The sequence below is a fragment of the Gymnodraco acuticeps genome, unplaced genomic scaffold, assembly GCF_902827175.1.
Source record: "Gymnodraco acuticeps unplaced genomic scaffold, fGymAcu1.1, whole genome shotgun sequence".
Classification (NCBI taxonomy): Eukaryota; Metazoa; Chordata; class Actinopteri; order Perciformes; family Bathydraconidae; genus Gymnodraco; species Gymnodraco acuticeps.
Window position 1 is genome coordinate 3,197,997 of NW_022990501.1, and position 21,649 is coordinate 3,219,645.

General features: G+C 42.0%; 1 protein-coding gene across 3 annotated transcripts in view; it reads right to left on the reverse strand.

Moving 5' to 3' along the window:
* The window catches only part of LOC117552941 (unconventional myosin-XVIIIa-like), a 123,663-nt gene that overhangs the window by 99,121 nt on the left and 2,893 nt on the right, over positions 1–21,649 (reverse strand). For 2 of the 3 annotated variants that reach the window (XM_034226656.1, XM_034226654.1), the window contains exons 3-13: positions 20,302–20,391; positions 19,697–19,768; positions 17,310–17,369; positions 15,975–16,062; positions 15,576–15,682; positions 15,307–15,483; positions 15,026–15,236; positions 14,457–14,599; positions 5,070–5,170; positions 4,842–4,905; positions 3,609–3,753 (exon numbers count right to left, since the gene is read on the reverse strand). In XM_034226656.1, the coding sequence (XP_034082547.1) occupies positions 3,609–3,753; positions 4,842–4,905; positions 5,070–5,170; positions 14,457–14,599; positions 15,026–15,236; positions 15,307–15,483; positions 15,576–15,682; positions 15,975–16,062; positions 17,310–17,369; positions 19,697–19,768; positions 20,302–20,391 (1,258 nt within the window). The remainder of the gene's footprint in view (positions 1–3,608; positions 3,754–4,841; positions 4,906–5,069; positions 5,171–14,456; positions 14,600–15,025; positions 15,237–15,306; positions 15,484–15,575; positions 15,683–15,974; positions 16,063–17,309; positions 17,370–19,696; positions 19,769–20,301; positions 20,392–21,649) is intronic. The other variant, XM_034226655.1, reaches the window with a different exon arrangement.

Consider the following 21,649-nt stretch of genomic DNA (forward strand, 5'->3'; position numbering starts at 1 on the left):
TCAGCCATTTAGTTGTCTTGAGAATAAAGGTAAACAATTCCTCTATGTACATAAAGACTTCTGTTGGGAAACACAAGCTTCTCTTTAATCTTGCGCCTGAGTGATGGAAACATGCCGATACAAACGCAAACGTTGGTTTTAATCCACCATGAAGTGGTATTTTCTAAGACTTGAGAGGGGAACTGGGGGATTTCACACAGAGCAGTGGGCTCTATCTGTTTCATCAGCGCTGCAGAAGCCCCTCATATTTTTCACCATGATAAGCAGGATGGTTAAAAAAGACAAGTACAGACATTTCAATATTTGCTTTGATAGACATTCGCCACCACAATAGCAATACATCAAATAGAGGACATTGGGTTTGCCAATTTATCTGGATATCACTGTCTCGAGGAGTTTGTAAGTCTTAAAAGATTTGTGTTTTTTAATATTTATGTATAATATTTGCCCTTAAAAGCATCCAGACTCACAGTGTGATGAGCCTTTTTGATACACTTAATAGAAGTGTTGCCAGTATGTTATACAGGGAAATGCAAGTTCAATTCAGGCGGTCCCTATAATTAGTTTTGGTGGATTAGAGACCAGTGCTGCCCTCTTGTGTCACATAATAAAGAAGCACTACCAATGAACATAATATTGTGTGTGATAATCAACTCATTCCTGGCACCGAAAAACCCCTTTTTAATAGTCCAGAATATGATTAGAGAATTGTTTTTTGTTTGTAAATCCAATGCAGCCTTTGGCAGAAAGACAAATGATAAATGCCATGAATGTGTTGGTCATAACTTCTATCCCATCATACTATCATGCATTGCTTATAAACAGTGTTTTTAATAGGGGAAAACAGTTTGAAGTCCATAAATCAGGCGGTCATTTGCTAATCAGAGCTGAGTTCTGTATCATTGGACAATAATAATTGCAGAACATTTTAAAACTGTTCCCGGATGGCGTTATATCGCCATGAAACAGATTGGCAGCCGGCTGGAGGGGACCACTGACAATAATTTGGCAAGCAATTCTGTATAAGAGACTGGCAATTACAGTGTGTCCAGTGTGACCAAAACATTAAAAGCCCAACATACAGAGTCACTGCTGCTATACATTTAAATTGTGATATCTAGGTTGTTTGTCATTTTTGATTTATTGTATAGTGTACTGCTAACACAGAAAGCCTTTAAGTCAAGTTGCAATTACATTACGTGGGTTGTGTGGTCATTTGTTATTTTATGATTCCTATGATGTTTTAATGTTTTGTCAAGCACTTTGTGACTTTGTCTGTGAAAAGCACTAAATACATTTTACTTACTTACTTACATTGCTTAAAAATGTGACTATTGTTTCTTAACATTCTTAAGCAAGGGGCTTTTTATACTTGAGAAAAAAGCTATGTTTACCAAAAATATAAATCTTTTTGACAGCATTATCACAGTATTTTCAAAAGGCAGCTATCATATATTAAAACGCTGTGGGAGGCAGATTTATTACTTTAGCGCAACAACAAAAAAGCTTTCTTGCATTAGGTTTCATTATACAAAAAAGCTTCAAAGACAGGAGCAAATCCTCATGTTTAAGAGTTAATTCTGTTCCCATCAGTCCAGTGATGCATTCTTTTAACAAGATAAAATGTTTGTCAAGATGTAAGGCCAACATCTGATGGATAGACAATGAATGGCTTCAGCTTCTGTTGCAGAAGCAATGCTTTGATGATTTTATTTGATCGTTTAGTAAAGCTTGTTTTGGAGGATGGAGTGGAACAACTGAAATGCATCACTTCACATGCTGTCTGTGAGCAATAACAGCAGCAAAAACCATGAATAGCCCCCTCCTCGCCATAGATGTCTTTAATGAGCAGGACATTTTTTATATTTTCATAACAAATACAACTTTCTTTTCATTTTTGAGGTGTAGATCAGTTCAGGAGAGCACAACACCTGTTCACTGTGCAACATCTGCAACAAGTGCAAATGCATAATTCAGTTGTGTGGATTACAGCTGTCTTGCATCACTCTCAAGGTGTTATCTGTACAGGGAGACAGTGGCAGCTGGTGGAAAATATTTTTGGTGGGGCTGTTGATATAGTGAGTAAAACATTTTTTTTTGGGAGAAATGACCCCTTAAATTAGGACTTCTGATGATGTAATGGCGCATTTCCACTGCAGCGCGGAGCTCGCTTTAAGCGTGCCGAGCCGTGCGGGGCCCGTTTTTGGTTGCGTATCCACTTGGCCTAGTACCGGCTAGCGGGTCCTAATTCACAGTTTTTCTGACCCCATAAAATCGTGGTTCTAGGGCCAGGAACAACCAGGCTGAGTCGGGCTGAGTATGCTAAACTAGAGAGAGAATCGCTGGCAAGGGGGCTACAACTACAACAAGATGAACATATTTGACCGTGATTTAATTGTAATACACGTTTCAAAATGATGCCGAATTAACAACATACTGATACCGGTTAGTAAAAACCATGAATTAATGCTTTGACAAGTCTGCAGACAGACGGCAGGCGAAAAACCTTTTAAAATGCGTGTTTTCTAAATGGAGATTGGCTAAGCTAACGTTGTAAATGCTTCGACCGTCCACACTCACAACAACGGCCTATACAGACATAAATAAACCAGCGACTGTATTCGCCATGACACAGACAGTATGTGGTTTGTACTTCATATCGTTTACCCCGTCACAGTCCACGGGCACATCGTATCTGTCCCCGGCTGTTTGAAGAGCAAGCATGGGAAACAAAAGACAGCATTTACCTGTTTGCATCCAGCTAGCCATGCCTTTCTGGTGTACCAGCTACGTGAAAAGCCTCGTTGATACGTTTTGTCTTTTTCACGAGCTTGCTGCGATATATACAAATCGGGTTGGTCCGGTCCAAGGTCTTTAAGCAACCGTTTATCTCCCAAACTTCTCCTTTCGAAAGGATTGGAGATTAGCTCTTGAACAGAATTGGGCGGGGACCGAGGTCCGGAGACTCCACCTGCACATGAAGCCATCCTCATCAACTACTGCCGTACTGCGTCACCCCACCGGATACGAGTCACTAGTGTCCAAACTACTCACAGACTGGACCGGGCGCTGACATTGGCGCCCGGTGATCATCAGATTTGACGACGCTGATTGGTTGAAATTATGTTTCGGCATCATAGTTTACAGATAGCAACAGTCAGCTGCTAGTGGCTGCTGCTGCACTGGTTGAGGGCTCCTTTCTTACCGCCCAGACGAGAGAGGGTAATGACCATAGACTGTATATATTAAAGGTAATGACACATGAGCAAGGCCAGGCAGGAAACATGTCGTAACACAATTTTAAACGAGATTTTATTGTAGATAATACATTTTACTGATACCAATTATATAATATTTACCTTGTTTATTAAAAATAAAAAAAAATAAAAAAAATGTTTTATTTTGTATGTGGGAAGAGGTGGGGCCCCTATGGGCCGGCCGCCACTGCAGGGGGATAATAAGGGCTGGGCTTTTTTTGGATAGTAAGGCTCATTTCTAGCCATTTTTGTTTTTTTAACATGAACAAATACAAGGTTTATTCTCAAAAAACATTATTAATACAACAAGTGATGCATCTATAGAAAGGAAAATGAAGTGAGAAATCTTACCCTTAGTAGCTCCTGCAGACCCGAGGTGGTAGATGGCCCCCAGGACGAGCCAGAAGGCCCTCTGCTCGTCTCCGCTGATCCCCAGAACCTTCATGGCTGCCTGCAGCTTGGAGAACTGCTGCGAGGCCCGCTGCTTATCTTCAGTCTGGTGGAAAACAACATTTATATTCAGATAAAATTCCTTTTAGAGCAATAAGTGAGAAAAACTCCTCTTTAAGATGTCTTGAAGTAATAATAAGAGGTTCACAGACTTATCATATTGCAAGTAAAGGTTCAGGGGCAAATGTCGGTTCAACATACAGTAGTTGTTGGATATCAGGGATTAGGTCAGTTGGAAGCAGTAATATTACGTAATGTTTAAAATACAGCTCTGGAAAGAATGAAGAGACCATGCAGCATTATCAGTTTCTCTGGTTTTATTATAGGTATGTGGTTGAGTAACATTTAAATGTTTTTATTTTATTTTATGTGTTGGAGTTCAACAGACACTGGAATGGAAGGGCTGCCATACATGTAAAGATTTGCGAAAAATGTAGATTGGTCTCTTAATTCTTTCCAGCGCTGTATATAGGTTGAACTTAATATTATTGCTTTCAACTAACCTAATACAGTTGTGTGAAATTTGTTGACATAATACATTTAATTAAAGTCAACGTTTCCGTTTTTTCAGTGTGTTGAGAGAGCGCAATCTTTTAACACACACTTTCACACAAATTCTGATATCTATTTATAGGACATTGGTGCTGTATTAATGTGGTGTATAAATGATCCCTAAAGAAAAATCACGTGCATGGCCACTTGGAAACAGCTATCTAAGTGATGTTTAAACATACTGAGCAAGACATTTTCTTTGTAGCATCCATTATGTTTACACTTTAAAATTTAAAGCTCATGAAGACACAGTCAGAAAGTCGGTAACAACTCGGGGGAAAGGGTACGTTGTAAAAGCGTGTGAATGCAGGTCCGCGCTCTCCTAGTAACGTTCTTTTCAGTGATGACAAGAGACCAATTATTTGGTATTTTGTTCATTCCTGTGATGCATTATAATAACACGCTGCTGTGCCACAAGTAGGTGAGTGGCATTATTACCAGCAGGAGCAGGGACCGAGCTCTTATATAAATTGTTGGTACAGCCAGTTATATCTGCAGGACGTAAACATTCAGCTGAAGTAATCCTTTTTTTCCATTTCTGGTGGTAAACAGGCCAACATTCCATTAACCAGCAGCATTTACCTTGGTCTGAGGCATGATTCCGAACATATTGTTTTCAGCAAAGTGATTCATGTGCAGCTCAGTTCTGATGAAGATGAAAGAAAACACAAGTAATCAAAATCTATAATGACAACTATAGCCTATAGTAAAAGAATAAGGGAAGCATACATACAGTATATAAAATTGAAATGTAAAAATCCAGTGCAGAAATTAATTTCACTGTGCATTGATTAAAGTAATTATTCTGACCTAAGAGAGCTGTCCACTCCAGCCATCAGGTAATAAAAGACGTTAAAAGTGGACTCTCCTTCTGGTCGTCTGGTCACTCTCATCTTCTCCAGGAGCATGGTCTGCAAAGCAACAGCAGGACAGGATATTAGCATGATAGAAAACAACAGTTTATAAAGGCAGCACAAGTAAGCATAATAAGAAAGTGTTTGGAGAACATCTATATTTGTTCATGACACATCCTTAAGTACAATTATTACACTTCAGTACCAATAAATGCTACTTCAACTTTTTTTTTTCTCATTTTCTGCTACTTTTTATTATATCTGAAGCAAATATTGTACGTTCACTACATTTGTCAAACAGCTTGTAAAACTCTTCCGATCAAACACTGAAAAAACTGGAACGTTGACTTTAATAACTTAACTTAATATCATTGCTTTCAACTAACCTAATAGTTATGTGAAATATGTTGACATAATACACTTAACTAGAGAATGCAATTCCTGAAGAAATTGCTAGTGGGAATGCTTTATGCTGAAAAGCTGACGCTAAACTGCTATGCTGAAATGTAATGTGTAAGAAGAAAGTGAAGAATTTAGATTGAAATTATACATGAACACTGGGGACTTGAATGTGTGATGAGAGAAGAAAATAAAGTAAAAAGGCTTGGAAAAGCAGCAGAATATTTGAACTGCAAACTTTTGAACTAACTTGATGGTGAATGATCTGTCGCCATGCCAACGGCATTTGATGACATCCCATAATACGCTTAGATGCGTTGATGGCTGCATCGTTACCAAACCTGTGAAGTTTTGGGCCATTTGGAGCATTTTCACTGAAGTTATGAGAAAACCGTGTTTTACGGCGAGCATTGTGTTGCCATGGCAACGGCATTTGAAGAAATCTCAAAACTGTCCCGTAGATGTCTTCACGGCTGGACTGTTAGCACACATGTGAAGTTTGAGCTCTGAGCATGTCAGTTGGAGTGATGACATCATCGTGTTCCATGACACAAGTGTTTATATTTGAGCTAACGATGTGTCCAGAGATCAAAGGTTTCCATGGTGATCAAATAAATGTGGCAAAGGCTCAAATTTGTTGAACAACACATTTGTAACAGGTTTGTTAATTGACCAAAAAATATGAACAGTTGGAAGATTGAAAATGGGATTCACTAGCAGGAACCACGCCACAACAATGTGACGTTTGTACGTTTATTGAAGTAACATGTGAATGATATGAGGGGGGTGAAGGGATGATCTGGGAGGACGAGCTATGGTCCGTGCAGTGGGAAACTCAGAGTGGGGGTTCCGTCTCCGGCATGATCTGCGTGGGCTGATTACGGGCCCCCCAGACGGTACCTGGAATTAAGGTGTTAGTATACGCAGTATATAAACATGCACCGTTTAAATATAAATGGTGACAGGCAGAGGATGTGACGGATGTATCGCTCGGTGTGAGTCGGAAGGGGAACTGTATGGGTAGAAAGGGAGAGGGAGGGTGGGTTGAAAGGATGGAGACGAGCAGTGGCCGGAAGTTTTGCCGGATATAAATAGGGGTGGCCATGGTTCGAGGTGGAGTTTTAGGCGTGGCCATGCTCCTGAACCTATGTTAACATTTTAACCTAATTTCACTAGCAGGAACCACGCCACAACAATGTGACGTTTGTACGTTTATTGAAGTAACATGTGAATGATATGAGGGGGGTGAATGGATGATCTGGGAGGACGAGCTATGGTCCGTGCAGTGGGAGACTCAGAGTGGGGGTTCCGTCTCCGGCATGATCTGCGTGGGCTGATTACGGGCCCCCAAAAGAGTCGAATTAAAGCAGCTGACTTAAGCGTGTGCGTGTCTGAGGTCATTGAGATTGTTGCGGATGTAAGCGTGATACGCTTGGGATGACGAGCGGCCGAGGGCCTAGATGGTTGGATAAGAGATACCCGGTCTAGCTGCTGTGGACGCTGCGCCAATGCGGGAGAAATGGCTCTAATAATGTTCTGAGGATGCCCCCAAAATGTGCGGGATGTTCTGAAAGTGTTTCTGGACCAGAAACATGTGGCTTGAAAATAACATGCCCGGAACGAATGACTACATCTTCACTTCTAAATCCAGCTAAACATTACCTTAAGGAGTTAGAATGATGCGCGTGCGGTTTGCCCAGCACCAGGCCTCCGTTACACTCTAAGGGAAAATACGTTTATGCCGTAAATGTTAAGTTGGGTTGTGTGGGCGGGTGCTCCTGATATGAGCGACGCCGCGGAACGAGCAGATGTGAATTAGGCGGCAGTTAGAGAGAAAGCAGCCTAGTTCATTGAAGTTATTACGCACCATCCTGCCTCCCTGCGGGTGATAGACGGTTAAAGTCTGAGGCGTTGCATGATAGAGAGGAAAATGAGTGAGGTGTTTGAGATGGTGGAGTGCTGACTAAGCATGCTGAGGCCGGGTGGGAGGGGGCTCGCATAATTGGTAAGAGAGGGATGCGCGTGCTGCGAAGATGCGGCAGTAACGCTCGGAGTCCGGAGCGCCCCGGTATGTTCCCTGGTTGAACTGCTTGATGCGGCTTTTTATTATTTTTCCTAAGGGAGAGATTGGAGCGTCTGCTCACAGCGAGGGTCAGAGAGAGAGAGACCGGAGCGTCTGCTCGCTGCGAGGGTCAGGGAGAGAGAGACCGGAGCGTCTGCTCGCTGCGAGGACCAGAGAGAGAGAGACCGGAGCGTCTGCTCGCTGCGAGGATCAGAGAGGGAGAGACCGGAGCGTCTGCTCGCTGCGAGGATCAGAGAGGGAGAGACCGGAGCGTCTGCTCGCTGCGAGGGTCAGAGAGAGAGAGACCGGAGCGTCTGCTCGCTGCGAGGGTCAGAGAGAGAGGGACCGGAGCGTCTGCTCACTGCGAGGGTCAGATAGGGAGAGACCGGAGCGTCTGCTCGCTGCGAGGGTCAGATAGGGAGAGACCGGAGCGTCTGCTCGCTGCGAGGGTCAGAGAGGGAGAGACCGGAGCGTCTGCTCGCTGCGAGGGTCAGAGAGGGAGAGACCGGAGCATCTGCTCACTGCGAGGGTCAGAGAGAGAGAGACCGGAGCGTCTGCTCACTGCGAGGGTCAGAGAGGGAGAGACCGGAGCATCTGCTCACTGCGAGGGTCAGAGAGGGAGAGACCGGAGCGTCTGCTCACTGCGAGGGTCAGAGAGAGAGAGACACGGAGAGCGGATGGGTGGTGTTGCTGTGGCTAGAGTGTAGCTGGTTGCACGGGGAGGAAAATATTTGGGTGTTGGGGAAGGGATGGGGCAGGGATGGGGGGTGTTGGGATGAAGGCATGAGGGATGAAGGGATGAAGGGATGAGGGATGTAGGGATGAAGGGATGAGGGATATTGGGATGAAGGGATGAGGGATGTTGGGATGAAGGGATGTTGGGATGAAGGGATGAGGGATGTTGGGATGAAGGGATGTTGGGATGAAGGGATGAGGGATGGGGGGATGAGGGATGTAGGGATGAGGGATGTAGGGATGAGGGATGGAGGGATGAGGGATGTAGGGATGAAGGGATGAAGGGATGAGGGATGTAGGGATGAGGGATGTAGGGATGAGGGATGTTGGGATGAAGGGATGAGGGATGAAGGGATGAGGGATGAAGGGATGTAGGGATGAAGATATGAGGGATGAAGGGATGAGGGATGTAGGGATGAGGGATGAAGGGATGAGGGATGTAGGGATGAGGGATGGAGGGATGTTGGGATGTAGGGATGAGGGATGGAGGGATGAGGGATGAAGGGATGAGGGATGTAGGGATGAGGGATGGAGGGATGAAGGGATGTATGTGCAAGGGGATTTTGTGAAGCCTGTGAGCGCGGGGATGAGAGCAGAGATGGGGTTGTTACTAAAAAAAGTAATATATTACATATTACATATTACTTTAAAAAAAGTAATATATTACACTACTTCGTTACTCTCTACATAAGTTAACTCGTTACTTTACTCGTTACTTTACTCGCAGGGCCTGCCCGCCCCTCCCTGCGGGCAGATCGCACAGACTGCTAAAGTTTCAAATGTTCTCTTTAGTTCAGAATAACAAATAGCTGTGCGTGAGCTTCACCTTAGCATGTGTTCTTTGCAGGTGTTTGTTGAGGTTTGATTATGACTGATTTTAGTAAGTAACGAAGTAACGCGTGTCGGGGCAATGTTAGTAACTGTAGTGTGATTACTGAATTATAAAGTAGCGTGTTACACTACTCCGTTACCGACAAAAGTAATATTATTACAGTAACGCTTTGTAACGCGTTACACCCAACTCTGGATGAGAGAAAGGTTGGCATGAGCTGCGACATGTCAGACACAGAGAGAGCAGGCAGAGGGCAATACGACCTGGCCCCCACCAGGGGGTACTGGTGAGTCGGGCTGTGTCCGAGGAGGAGGACGGAGGCCTGTGACGTCACGACCCGTGGTGCGCGCGCGCCGCGCGGTGATTGGCTCTGGAGCAGGAAGAGCTGTGTGTGTCGTTGTTCTTGCCGTTGTGCTGCTGTAGGCTTTGTAGAGGTTGAACAGTCTAGCCTTGTTGTCATTTCGGTGAAAGTGGATGACGTTTTCTTTCAGGAAACGTTGGAGTTGAATGACTGTCCACCTCCTGAGTTCGGGCTCCGTTTCGGAGCGCGGCTCCGTCCGAGAGGCATCTTGAGTGCGCCGCTGCGAGTGGCCGGGGGCTGCTAATGAGGCAGGCTGCCGTTGGTGGGGAGATTGGAGCTGGCTGTGCCTGTTGTGGCCCCGGTTGTTTGCCCTCGCTGGCGGAGTAGACGAAGCCTGGGACCTGTCTGGAGTTGGAGGTATCTCGTTGGGGGAGCTTGAGTGGGAGCGGTGGCGGCTGGTGTGTGGGACACTGATTGCCGAGCGCACGCGGCTCCGTTCGGATGCTTGGCTTAGATCCACCTGCTGAAACGTGGATGGCGGGTAGCCGATGTCGGAGAGATCTTCGTCTGACTCCGTTGAGTTGATCAGCAGTTCGGGATCCATGGTGAGTCAAATGTTCTCGTGGTAGCGTTTTAGTTTGTTTGAACCGTGACGACGCGCGGCGTGAATCACGGTCTGCCTGTCGATCCTTGAAAGGATGGAGACGAGCAGTGGCCGGAAGTTTTGCCGGATATAAATAGGGGTGGCCGTGGTTCGAGGTGGAGTTTTAGGCGTGGCCATGCTCCTGAACCTATGTTAACATTTTAACCTAATTTATTATTAGGATTATTTGTAGGTCATTGAAAAGTAGAATCATTTAGAAAGATGTGAACATTGAAGTTTCTATTTTAGAAAAGCTGACACTGTAGTGCATCGCTGGTTTTAAAAGTGATTTATAAGAGTCATGTTTAAAGATGTAATACTAGATGCAATACTTAAAACATGTATAAAGATCCTCTGAGTGTGTTTCATTAGTGAGCTGATCAAATGTTAGGGATAAATACCTTGACATATTGACTACAAGAGCTTGAATCAAACAAGCAACCTCGTATTTGAAATATTAACTCACATAGCAACAGTCACACGTGGTATATAAGTGGTGTGGCTGAGTACTTTAAAGGGTTCATGAATAGAGGGGACTTGAATGTGAAATAAGAACAAGAAAGTAAAAGTCTAAATGCATTAAAAAGCAGCAGAATATTTGAACTGAAAACTTTAGAACTAAAAGCATACGTCACCAATAATGTCTAAAATATGTGGAACATGTTAAAGTCAGTATGAAGTCTCCATCAGATGGAAAATAATAGGCTGAGACAGTCTGTTAAACTCCAGTGACCACGTCATTAGTCTGCTGCTCTAATTATGTCAATTGGAGTTATGACTTATCATCATTGGGTTGTGAGTTGGTATTCGGATCAGGAGGTCACAGGTTCAAACCCCACTGCAGTCAGCATGTTGTTGTGTCCCTGGGCAAGACCCAAATTGCTCCTGTGGGGATTGCCCACAGTATTGAGTATGTAAGTCGCTTTGGATAAAAGCGTCTAACAAGCAGTGTTAGGACTAACGCGTTACAAGTAACGCGTTACTGTAACACCGTTACTTTTGGCAGTAACTAGTACGCTAACGCATTACTTTTTTTAATTAAGTAACTCAGTTACCGTTACTACATGGTGCGTTACTCCGTTACTGCGTTAGTTTTTTTATATAGTCAACAGCCAGGCGAACAGAGATGAGAACTGTACTTAAGTACAGTACTTGAGTAAATGTACTTTGATACTTCCTGTGTCACATGCGGAGACGCGCTGTGGGCGTGTTTGTGTTGTTTACTAACAAGACTATCATGGCGGCGGCGGAGCTCAAGTCTAGTTTCTCCACCTGGAGATATTCTCACTATTTCACTTTTGTCGAGCACAAAGAAAAGAACGTTTTAGTTAAATGTAAGTTGTGTCTTGGCGGGTCAAAGATCCTATCTACTGCCCAAAACCAGTAATTCAAATCTCTTAAAACATCTGCAAAAACAACATGCTGGGACGAAGCTAGTAGCTAAGACCACAGAGACTCATCCAACGCCACTCCACCTCCACCTAAGCAACAGCGGCTGGATTTTAACCAAGGGACTGCTGGCCAGGGAAAAGTCGATAAAGCCATTGCACGGTATGTTGTAGAACACATGCAGGCTATTGCTACAGTGGAGTCACCCGCTTTCAGGGAGCTAGTTAGCATGATAGCATGTCCGGGCGGCACACGGCATATGGGACGGAACACTTTTTCCAACTACCTGGAGAAAGAATATACAAAAATGGAAAGCCAGCTAATATCGATGCAATCCAGATTGCATATAATGCATGTCAAGTTGATCAACAGATTGTATTATTCTCCAATGCAATAACAGTACTGAAAGGAAGGCTATAAGGGCATTAATGGGAGAAATGTTTTCAAGTAACGAAAACGTTACTTTTCACAGTAACGCATTACTTTTGGGTGTAAGTAACTAGTAAAGTAACTGAGTTACTTTTGACATGACGTAACTAGTAATGGTAACTAGTTACTGGTTTTCAGTAACTAGCACAACACTGCTAACAAGTGACATGTAATAATAATAATAATAATAATGTAATAATAATCGTGTTCCATGACACAGGTGTTTATATTTGAGCTAATGACGTGTCCAGAGATCAAAGGTTTCCATGGTGATCAGTGAGAGGAGAGCATTTTCATTGTTCTGAATGAGAGATAAACCTCTTACATGTGAACGTTTTGTTGAAAAACCGTAACAGATATCGGTGAAGTTTCAAAGCGTGAAGCATGTCAAGGAACTTGAGCATCTGAAGTGTACTTTTTGTGTACTTTTGGGTTAATAATGTGGCCTTTTTGGCAGATTAACTAAAGGTGTGTGGCTGCTGTGGTGGGGAAAGATGAGGCTGAACTTACAATGGGGTTTAATGGAGACATGTTGAACGTTTTTGTCACTTCATGCCCTCAAGAGGCATTTTGTTTAATTATTTTGCTTAATTTTTTTTAATCTTTCAAGCTATGAGATGTTTTTCTTACGTTTTTCATGAAAAATTATGTCTCAGGAATGTAGGATTTGGGAATTATTGCAGGTTTAAAAGAAAATATGAAGGCAAAATGAAATCTGTCCAATCTCTCGTCTGGGCGCTATGCACAGCGCCCAGACGAGAGTGCAGCAAGTGCAGCAGAAGCCAACTGTTGCTATCTTTAAACTATGCCGCCGAAACATAATTTCAGCCAATCAGCGTCGTCAAATCTGATGGTCACAGGGCGCCTACGTCAGTGCCCGGTGCAGTCTGTGAGTTTTTTGGACTCGTAACCAAGGAGACAAAACAGGAAGCTGTCATACACTCTGGAAGCTATCATTAGCAGCTAATATGAAAACTCTGTTTTTGACATAAAAATGGAATTATGGATTATCAGTGACAGACACATTGGATTAACCTATGGATTAACCTTCAGTCGCGTTTTTCTCGTTTTTGATCAGAATAACAGCAAAAGGTGAGCATATCTCCGTGTTTTGCTACCTAAAGCTATGTCGTGTGATGTCTGTATTTGCTTCCCCTGTCGCGAGTTAAATCGCTCAGTGATGATACTTATTTTTCTAGAATCTGTGGAATCTCAGCTTGTTAGCTAAGCTTGTTTGTGCATATCCGATAAGTATATCGATTGATTTATACCTAGAGTGCGTTAGCATTTTTTCGCTCAGGGCTCATTTAGACGCTTCTTGTGAGACTTGTGTTTTGTTTCGGTAAACATGGTTCATATCATCAGTTAGCTGAGTTTCTTCCCGTTAAATGAGTAGGACACATGAATAGTTTATTACATTTTAAGAAGCCCTGAGACACAGTTTCGTGAAAAAAAAAACGGGGGAAAAAAGCCCCTTAACAGGTTAAATGGGAATTAAATCATGTTAAGTAATTTTGAGTGTTCCCAAAGCCCCGGTGTTCTGCAGTTTGTGTGGGCCTACTGTACTGTTGCACATTTTATACTGTAGAAACTATGTCCAGGACAAGGTGTTTGGAAGTTTTGGAAGATTCATAGCTAACCACACTGAAGATTATGGAGGTATTGATCAGTTTTCTCATATTTTTAAGCCTCAATTTGTCCTTTCCCCCCCCCCCCCCCCTCTAACATCACCAGAAGTCATAATTTAAGGGGTCTTTTCTCAAAAAATGTTACCCCCCGGACCCCCCTAGTATTGTTTGGTCACCATTTCCACAGCCCCACCTAAAATATTTTCCACCAGCCGCCACTGAGTAAGAATCAGATTTAAAAGTTGTGTTACACGAATAATATAAGAAAGATGTGTAACATTTTAAAGTTGGAATGAGGTTTCTGAGTGAAAGTATGAAGGAGCAGTTAGTAGTTGAAGAAGGAGCAGTTAGCAGTTGAAGAAGGAGCAGTTAGCAGTTGAAGTTGCATGAAGATTGTTGAAGTCTGAAGAGTTTCTCCATTGACTTCCATGTTAAAAATTTGATGAATTATGGGATGTATCTCTGGAATTATGAAAGTTATGAATTATAAAAGTAATAGCCATCGATTCCCGACCGAGCTGAACGTTTTGATGTTTGAACGGAGTTTCTGCGATGTTCAATGTGGGAGAAGAAGAGGCGCAAAATAACCCAGCGGAATAATAAAGAATTTTGTGCGTAGCATAACAGATAGTTGGAATGCTGTGTCATTATTCCCACTAAATTAAAGTCAATGTTTCAGTTTTTTCAGTCCAGTTTCTCATCCCCTTCCTGTCTAGTGATGACTTGCAGAACATTAAACTACCCACATGAGAAGTATTTTAAAAAAGCCACAACCATTCAACATATACAGCAGTGAAATGCAACATAGAATAGAATAGAATTGGGAGGGAGGGATGAAACCCTCTTTAATGGTCACACATGCAGAGCACACAGCACACACAGTGAAATTTGCATAATTATGTGGACCTTCAGAGGCTATTTGTACCTGGATAGAGGCTGATGTTACCAGGCCTGCCTGGTCAAAGTCCAAGGAAACAATATGGGAGAAGCGACTAGCATTCCCATTCATACAGGTGGAGGCGTTCCCAAATGCCTCCAAAACTGTGTAGACGGCCTGCCATTTCTCTGCTACAGACAACATGGAGAAAATACAGTCATTTAATACATCAGCAACAGCATGAAGGCCTGTCACGATTATAACGCTACAGAGTTGTTGTGCTATGTACATACACATGACTTCGATAAAATGTGCCTACTTATTTTTATATTATAGCCAAGATCATGATAGAAAAAACTGAAAGGTTATCACTTTCATTCTAAGAATTGGACATTTCCGTGTAATGGAGTAAGATGTATCAACATTATAAAGTGGTTTTTTTATATCTTTTCCCATTACAATTCCAAAATGTGTTGCTCTTTGGAAATGTAAACTTGCATTAATATGCTATTGCTATTATCCTCTAATGTATCCTCTAACAAAAGTATTTATCGTGACAAGCCTAACCACAACCATAAAAGTCAAATTATTTCCAAATGTAGTCCTTTCCAACCTACAGGAGAATGTTTTGTTGGTGCTGCCGGCGACACTGATCAGGTATTGGATGATGTGTTGACAGTTGGTGGTCTTTCCACTACCACTCTTGCCCAGCAGGACAATGGACTGATCCTGGCGAGTGGTGAGGAGGTTCCTATAGGCAGCCTGGGCCATGCTGTAAATGTGAGGGGCCGTGTCCTCCCTTCTGCAGCCCTTGAACATCTGCATCACCTGGAGAGAAGATGAAGAAACAGTGAAGGAGAGGAGGACAAAATAGAATATATGAACAGATGCAGCCTACCTTCTCCGAGTACATGGAGGGGGCGCAGATGGGGTTGACGACCACCATGTTGGGCCCAGAGTGGGTGTGCACCAGGTTACCGCCGTACCGCTGCCTCAGCGAGTGCATCACGCTCGACTCGTTCAAATACTGCAGAGAGGCCAGGTCCTCCACTCGGTCAAACATCGGAGGGTTAGCCTGGAGTTCAAAGTCAAAGTCAAAGCGGTTAAGTTTTCGCCCTGTGTCATCTGTAATTGATGTGGTTTAGAGTTGATTTGATGATTAAATACTTTTTCTACGTCGTCTTCATCCACATCCAATAAAGATCCATCACTCTCCAGGCGGATTTTCACCTTCCCCTCTGGCAGACTGCCTGCCTTCGCCTTCAGGAGAGTCGCTGCACAGCCAAAGAGAGTGGAGTTAATTCATCATGACATATGATCTCAACCTGGGTGAAATGGCTTTGTCTTTTCTTACATGTCTGATGATGTGTGATCTCTTTTAATAATTTAAAAGCCTAATTAAAACTGAACAAGAACCACACTAAATCTAATTACATACTGTACAGTCTGATTACATTTTGTCAAAATCAGCCAGAAAACCGAACTAACAGCAAAGTGAGAGAATTATTTAAAGATTCTAATATATATAAATGATACTGATACTTAAATGCTGAAGTTTTTACTGACCAATAGAAAATCCATCTTTGTGGACCAGCCATACTTTCTCTTTGTTGTACCAGGCTGTCTCTGCCGTAAGCTGCTCCTCTGTCTTCGCCTGTAGAAACGGGTTCAAAACAGGATCTTTTTATAATCAGTGATTGAACCTTACAAAATGATGGAGTGTGCAAAAAGAATAGTTGAATGATTAATGATTAAATTAGATAAATGAATGATGGACCTCCAAAAGGATCCTACAAATGGCCCTTCAATAAGCTAATAGTATGAGTTGATAAGAGTTTATTTTTGTCGTAAACACCTGTATGAATCTGTGAGAATTTGCTAACCGCACATGTTTGCCTAGCTTGTTTCTCTGATAACGTAGGACCCAGACTTTCAGGACATATTTGTAACGTGAGCTAAATTGTCAGCAAAAGTAAAAACACTAAATTAAGCAGTTTTTTTATGTAAACATTTATTTTGTCCCAGTGGAGAAAGGGCAGAAGGGTTCTGAGCCAAAAGCTAATGTTAGCCTAGCTTGTTTCCTCTGATAACTTAAAATCAAGGACAACCTATTACTAAAATCCTTTATCCAGTGAAACTAAATGTGGGAAATCAACCGAGATCAAAAAAGTGTAATGTAAAAATGTGACCCAAAAGTGGATGAAAAGACACATTTTGACAAACGCTTACAGATGCACAAAGGGGATGTGTAGCTTTTGCAGGTTTTACTAGATAAAATGCTCACCTTCACTTAAAAGCACAGATTTCTTAAATACTTAAATAAAATAACGTAACTCTATAATGTACATCTATTTGTGTTCAGACATTAATGTGGAAAATGTTACATATTAGACCTTTACAGCACCCTTCAGAGCTCACAGAGTGCGCATTGAACCCAACGACTGCAAACTGATGTGTTCACTGAACAGACATCACAGACAGGGGGGATGCTGGGTTGTTTCATCTCAACCAAGTGAATCACACAGACACAAATACATGTGTTTTAGAACAGATAAAAAAACATCTGAATAAATTGAAATACAACAAACAGACACAACCAAATCAAATCAGTTGTTTGGAGAGTCATGCATGAAAACAGACTCAGACATGCAATCAAGCTAGGGTCATAAACATCCGATAGCTGCACCAAGATTATTGTTGTATTTCCTGCCTGAGAAAGAGTGCCAGGTGATACTTCAACAGCTAGTGCTACAGGGAAGATATAAGCTGGGATTGCTTCACTAACTACAGAGCGATCCTCCCACTAGCCTCTACTAGTTCATCACACACTAAAACCCCACAACAACACATCACTCTGGGGGATGCAACCAGAACTACAATCAGTAGTAGCCATGGTCAGACCTGAGCTGCAGTCGAGTGCGCTGCCTGAAGGATGGCCACAGGGTCCTCAACAAGCTTCGACTGGAGAAGGGAAGAAGAAGATTGAATTCAACAGCTAAACATTGCATTCAATCAAGCAAATTCGTAAAAAGCACATCAAATAAAACACTGTAGCAAGACACGGCGCAGCAGCAGTGCACTATCAAGTCAAGCAACGGTAGCAGAAAAAGTCATTATATGAATTCACCATTAAAAACTACAATGTTAATGTATTAATGAGCAGGGATTACAAGGTGCATTAAAGTGCAGTCTACAGGCCTGTGGGGACTATTATAAAGAAAATGAATGTTCTGTCATATTAACAGTCACAGTTAACAAGATCAGTTGTACACAGTATGAGGTATAAATGCAGGGCATTATAGAGCCAGTTGTAAAACAATTTAATAGTCAATGCTAATGTGCTTGGAGCAGAGATAGTACGGTGCATAAACACAATGACGTAGTAATATCTTGATATAATATGTGTCATTGCAAGCAATTCAGTAATTGTACGGAATACCCAAGTTTTAGAGTTAACAGATATAATACCTTGTACATGTGCTTATCTAGTTACAGACAGGAGCAACTACAGTAAGGTTATGTTATGTATATTGTTAATGATCATAAGATATGATGAAGTAGACCTGAATAGTGGAGTGTACATTTTAATTTCATCCATGTTCAAAATGTCAGTAAGTGAAATAAGACCTGCTAAATATGTTAAACTGCAGTTATTGATAGGACTTTATCTAAATGAATACATAAACAAAGGCTATTCTGAGCAAAATAAAAGCCTGAATAGTTAGAATGATTTATTTCTCACATATGCTATTATAAAGACACTGCTCTTTGAAATATACGGTTCTTAGTCATATTGACAAAAGGTGGAAAAACTGTGTATATTTTCCCACAATTATGTTCCCCAAGTACATTTTGTTTTATTTCCTACACTAATAAATCGTAACCTTGGTATCAATATCTGAGTGAAAATAGCAAAAACTGCAAGGCCAATACACAGCTGCACTTGTTAATTCAAGAATCCCTGACCAAACATTGGTAACCACTTGTTTGTGTTACATCACAGAACCGAGCTCTAGCATTAACCTTGAATGAACCGAATAGAGCAGCGCGGGGACAGAGAGGAGCAGGGGGGGGCACAGACAGAGCAGGGAGGGGTCAGTGTAGGACAACAAGCTCAGACACCAGCACTCTGTGGCGCGCTCTCCATACGACAGGCCGTACCCGAGAGGATTTACGGCCTCTGGCACGCTAGCCATGCAAACAGCAAGGAGACCAGCAGCAGGTGAGGATCCGATGACCCACAGAGAGGCAAACACACAGACATGAGACACAATATGATATAACAGGAGAAAGATGTGCCTTCCAGTGCTTTAGACTGAAAGAAGAAATAACTAGACACCGAGGTGTAATGAAGAAGTACTGTCAAAATAACCAGAATGGGCAATAAACAAAGTCATAAAGTACACGGGTGCACCTGATAACAACAACAACAACAAAAGATGGACTTTTATTAATCCCTCGTGGGGAAATTGTTTCTCTGCATTTGACACATCCTAGTGTTAGGAGCAGTGTGCAGCCATTTTGAACGGCGCCCGGGGAGCAGTGTGGGGAACGGTGCCTTGCTCAGGGACACCTCGGTAGCACTTGGTCTTGCCGGGACTTGAACTGGTGACCTTCCAGTTGCCAAGTCCCTATCGACTTCGCCACCACCGCCAACGAAGTTAATACTACAGAAAGAATAAGAGGGGATACCAGTCATCCTGAACAATTGTACATATTGTACTCGCACTCTAGCTCATTGCACTTCATTTTTTATTTAAAAAAATGCAACTACCTTGCACACGTACATAATGTATTTAGTAGGTTTGTATTTTATTAGTAGGAGTCAATTATTGTGTAATCTATAGATACTCTATAGATCTTTACTTTTCTACTGTTAATATTTACTGTTTATTTGTGTTTTAAACTCATGTGCAGTGCCTTAAAAGTACATCTAATCTAATGTAATCCAATCCAACCTATTTTAAGGGCTGTACTCCAACTACCGACTACCAGGAAAATCCTTAACTTTCTATTGAGCTAACTCTGAAGTAATCTCCATTACTCCCGCAGACAGAGAAAAAGTCCCTTTGGTCACAAAGTTTCAGATGTCCCTCCAAAGGGCCAACAACGCAGGGGACCCTTGTAATTGAAACCCATTGGCAGACAGCTTGGGACAGCCGTACACATGGGTGGGTTTTGGACACATTTCCCTCTATCCAGGGAAGCAAGCAGTAGACCCAGGCTGGTATAGGTTGGTAAAAGCATGGCAGCCGCAAACCAAACAAAGTTTCAAAGAGAAAAGTTACATCATTGGCATCGGCAGCGAAGATCCTCCTCACACGCTTGTGATCCTCCTCAGAGGGAGTCAGCTGTGGGACCTACAGTAGGATTGCAGGACCAGCGATTGAAATTGCAGAAAGCACAATCAATGATGCAGAGAAAATTGCTATGATTGTTCCACTTCAGACTGAGTGGGCTCGTAGAAGCATTCCATGTAAAAAAAATAAAATAAGTCTAGTGCTTTTTTGTGTGAGAAGATAAGATAAGATAAGATGGACCTTTATTAATCCCGGTGGGGAAATGCAGTTGCTTAAACAGCAACAGGGTAAGAGTGAAAAACAGGATAGCACAGATTCATACAATCAAAAATAAGATCAGCGATACAAAAAATAATAATGACAAACTATGAAATAAGAAATTAATACAATTAAAATTAAAATGAGCATATATACATATTTGGTCATATAAACTATAGGTAAGAAATGAATGAAAATGAAAATGGACATATATGCATATAGAGTCATATATCACATATTAGATATATTAACATGGGTTGTGGAAACAGTGTGTATGTATGTCTAGTGACACACACTCATACTTGGTGTACCTTTGCAGCAAGACGAACACACACCTGTTCATTGGTTGCAGACTGAGCCTGGGGACATGCAACAGGGGACGGCTTACCATCGGGGGCCACAGACGGAGAAGATGTCTCCTTTACCTTTACACATTATATCCACACACACATTTTGACAGACAAACGTTCACACACACACACACACACACACACACACACACACACACACACACACACACACACACACACACACATGGAAATGACATGGGAAGATGAAGATAAGAGTATTTTTCTTTCAAATTTGTGTTCAATTCAACACAACCGCAACAACAATCAACTTCAAGTGAGGTTTGTTTCTGCTAATGAAATGTTCCGGTTAAGTCAAACAGGAAATGAGTAAAGGAAAATGACTATTAAAGAAAATTGGATCATTAAGCGTTGGTTGGAGGCTTTTGTTTGTCAATGGTTACTCAAACAACAACCCGTTGCAGTTTCTTTCAAGTAGTAATATCATTTTGTGTTTTCTCAGCTGAATTAGCAACTGGGAATAACACCTGCATTTTAATTATTGTATGCAGCTGTGGATCAATATGTATAGTTTTATCTGCTGCTGTTTGCGAGTAAATTGAAGACAAACTTTTTAATCGTGATGAAATCATTACTTCTGATTTATTTGTATCTTTAGGTGACAGCAACGCTAAGTAAAGCATTTTTCTTGCTAGTTTTAATTGAACTCCAGTGAGAGCTGAACATAAAAAATCAATAGATAGCACCAACCTCCAAGAATGCTTGACAAATTGCATTTAGAAGTTCACATCTTTCTTTCCCTAATATTGGAAAACTAAATCTCTCCCCAGAACAGTCAAAAACACAATAATCCTCAGCAAAAACACCAGGTGCATATCTCACAAATTGAATCCTTCGCTCCACGGCCAAACACCCAACTGTTTGCCAGATTTCATGGACATCTGTTGATCACATTTTTCAGATGGCCTGCTGGCAGACAAAATGCCCAAGACAGACACTACATCAAAAGGAAAAAATAGAACTGTCTGAGGAACAAATGACTAAGGAAGTATGAAACTGAAAGGGCAGCTACAAAATAAAAATCTAGACGTCGAAAGGTTTATAATTTAGATGAAGCTAAATGTAATCATCCAGCTCCAATCTGCACGACCCACTGGACACTTGTGTTCTCTAAACAACTGTGTTGGTCTGTTTAATTGGCAAGAACTACAGATGAGTTTACTCAATAAGAACATAATTTGACTTCCTATTGTGAGTCCATCCTAAAAGATCCTTAAAGCCTCACAACAGTAATGAGTCACGGCTCGGTGCTCACTGACATCTCCAACTGACCGGATTACCAGAGTTCAGGCGATGAGCACACGCTTAAATCCAC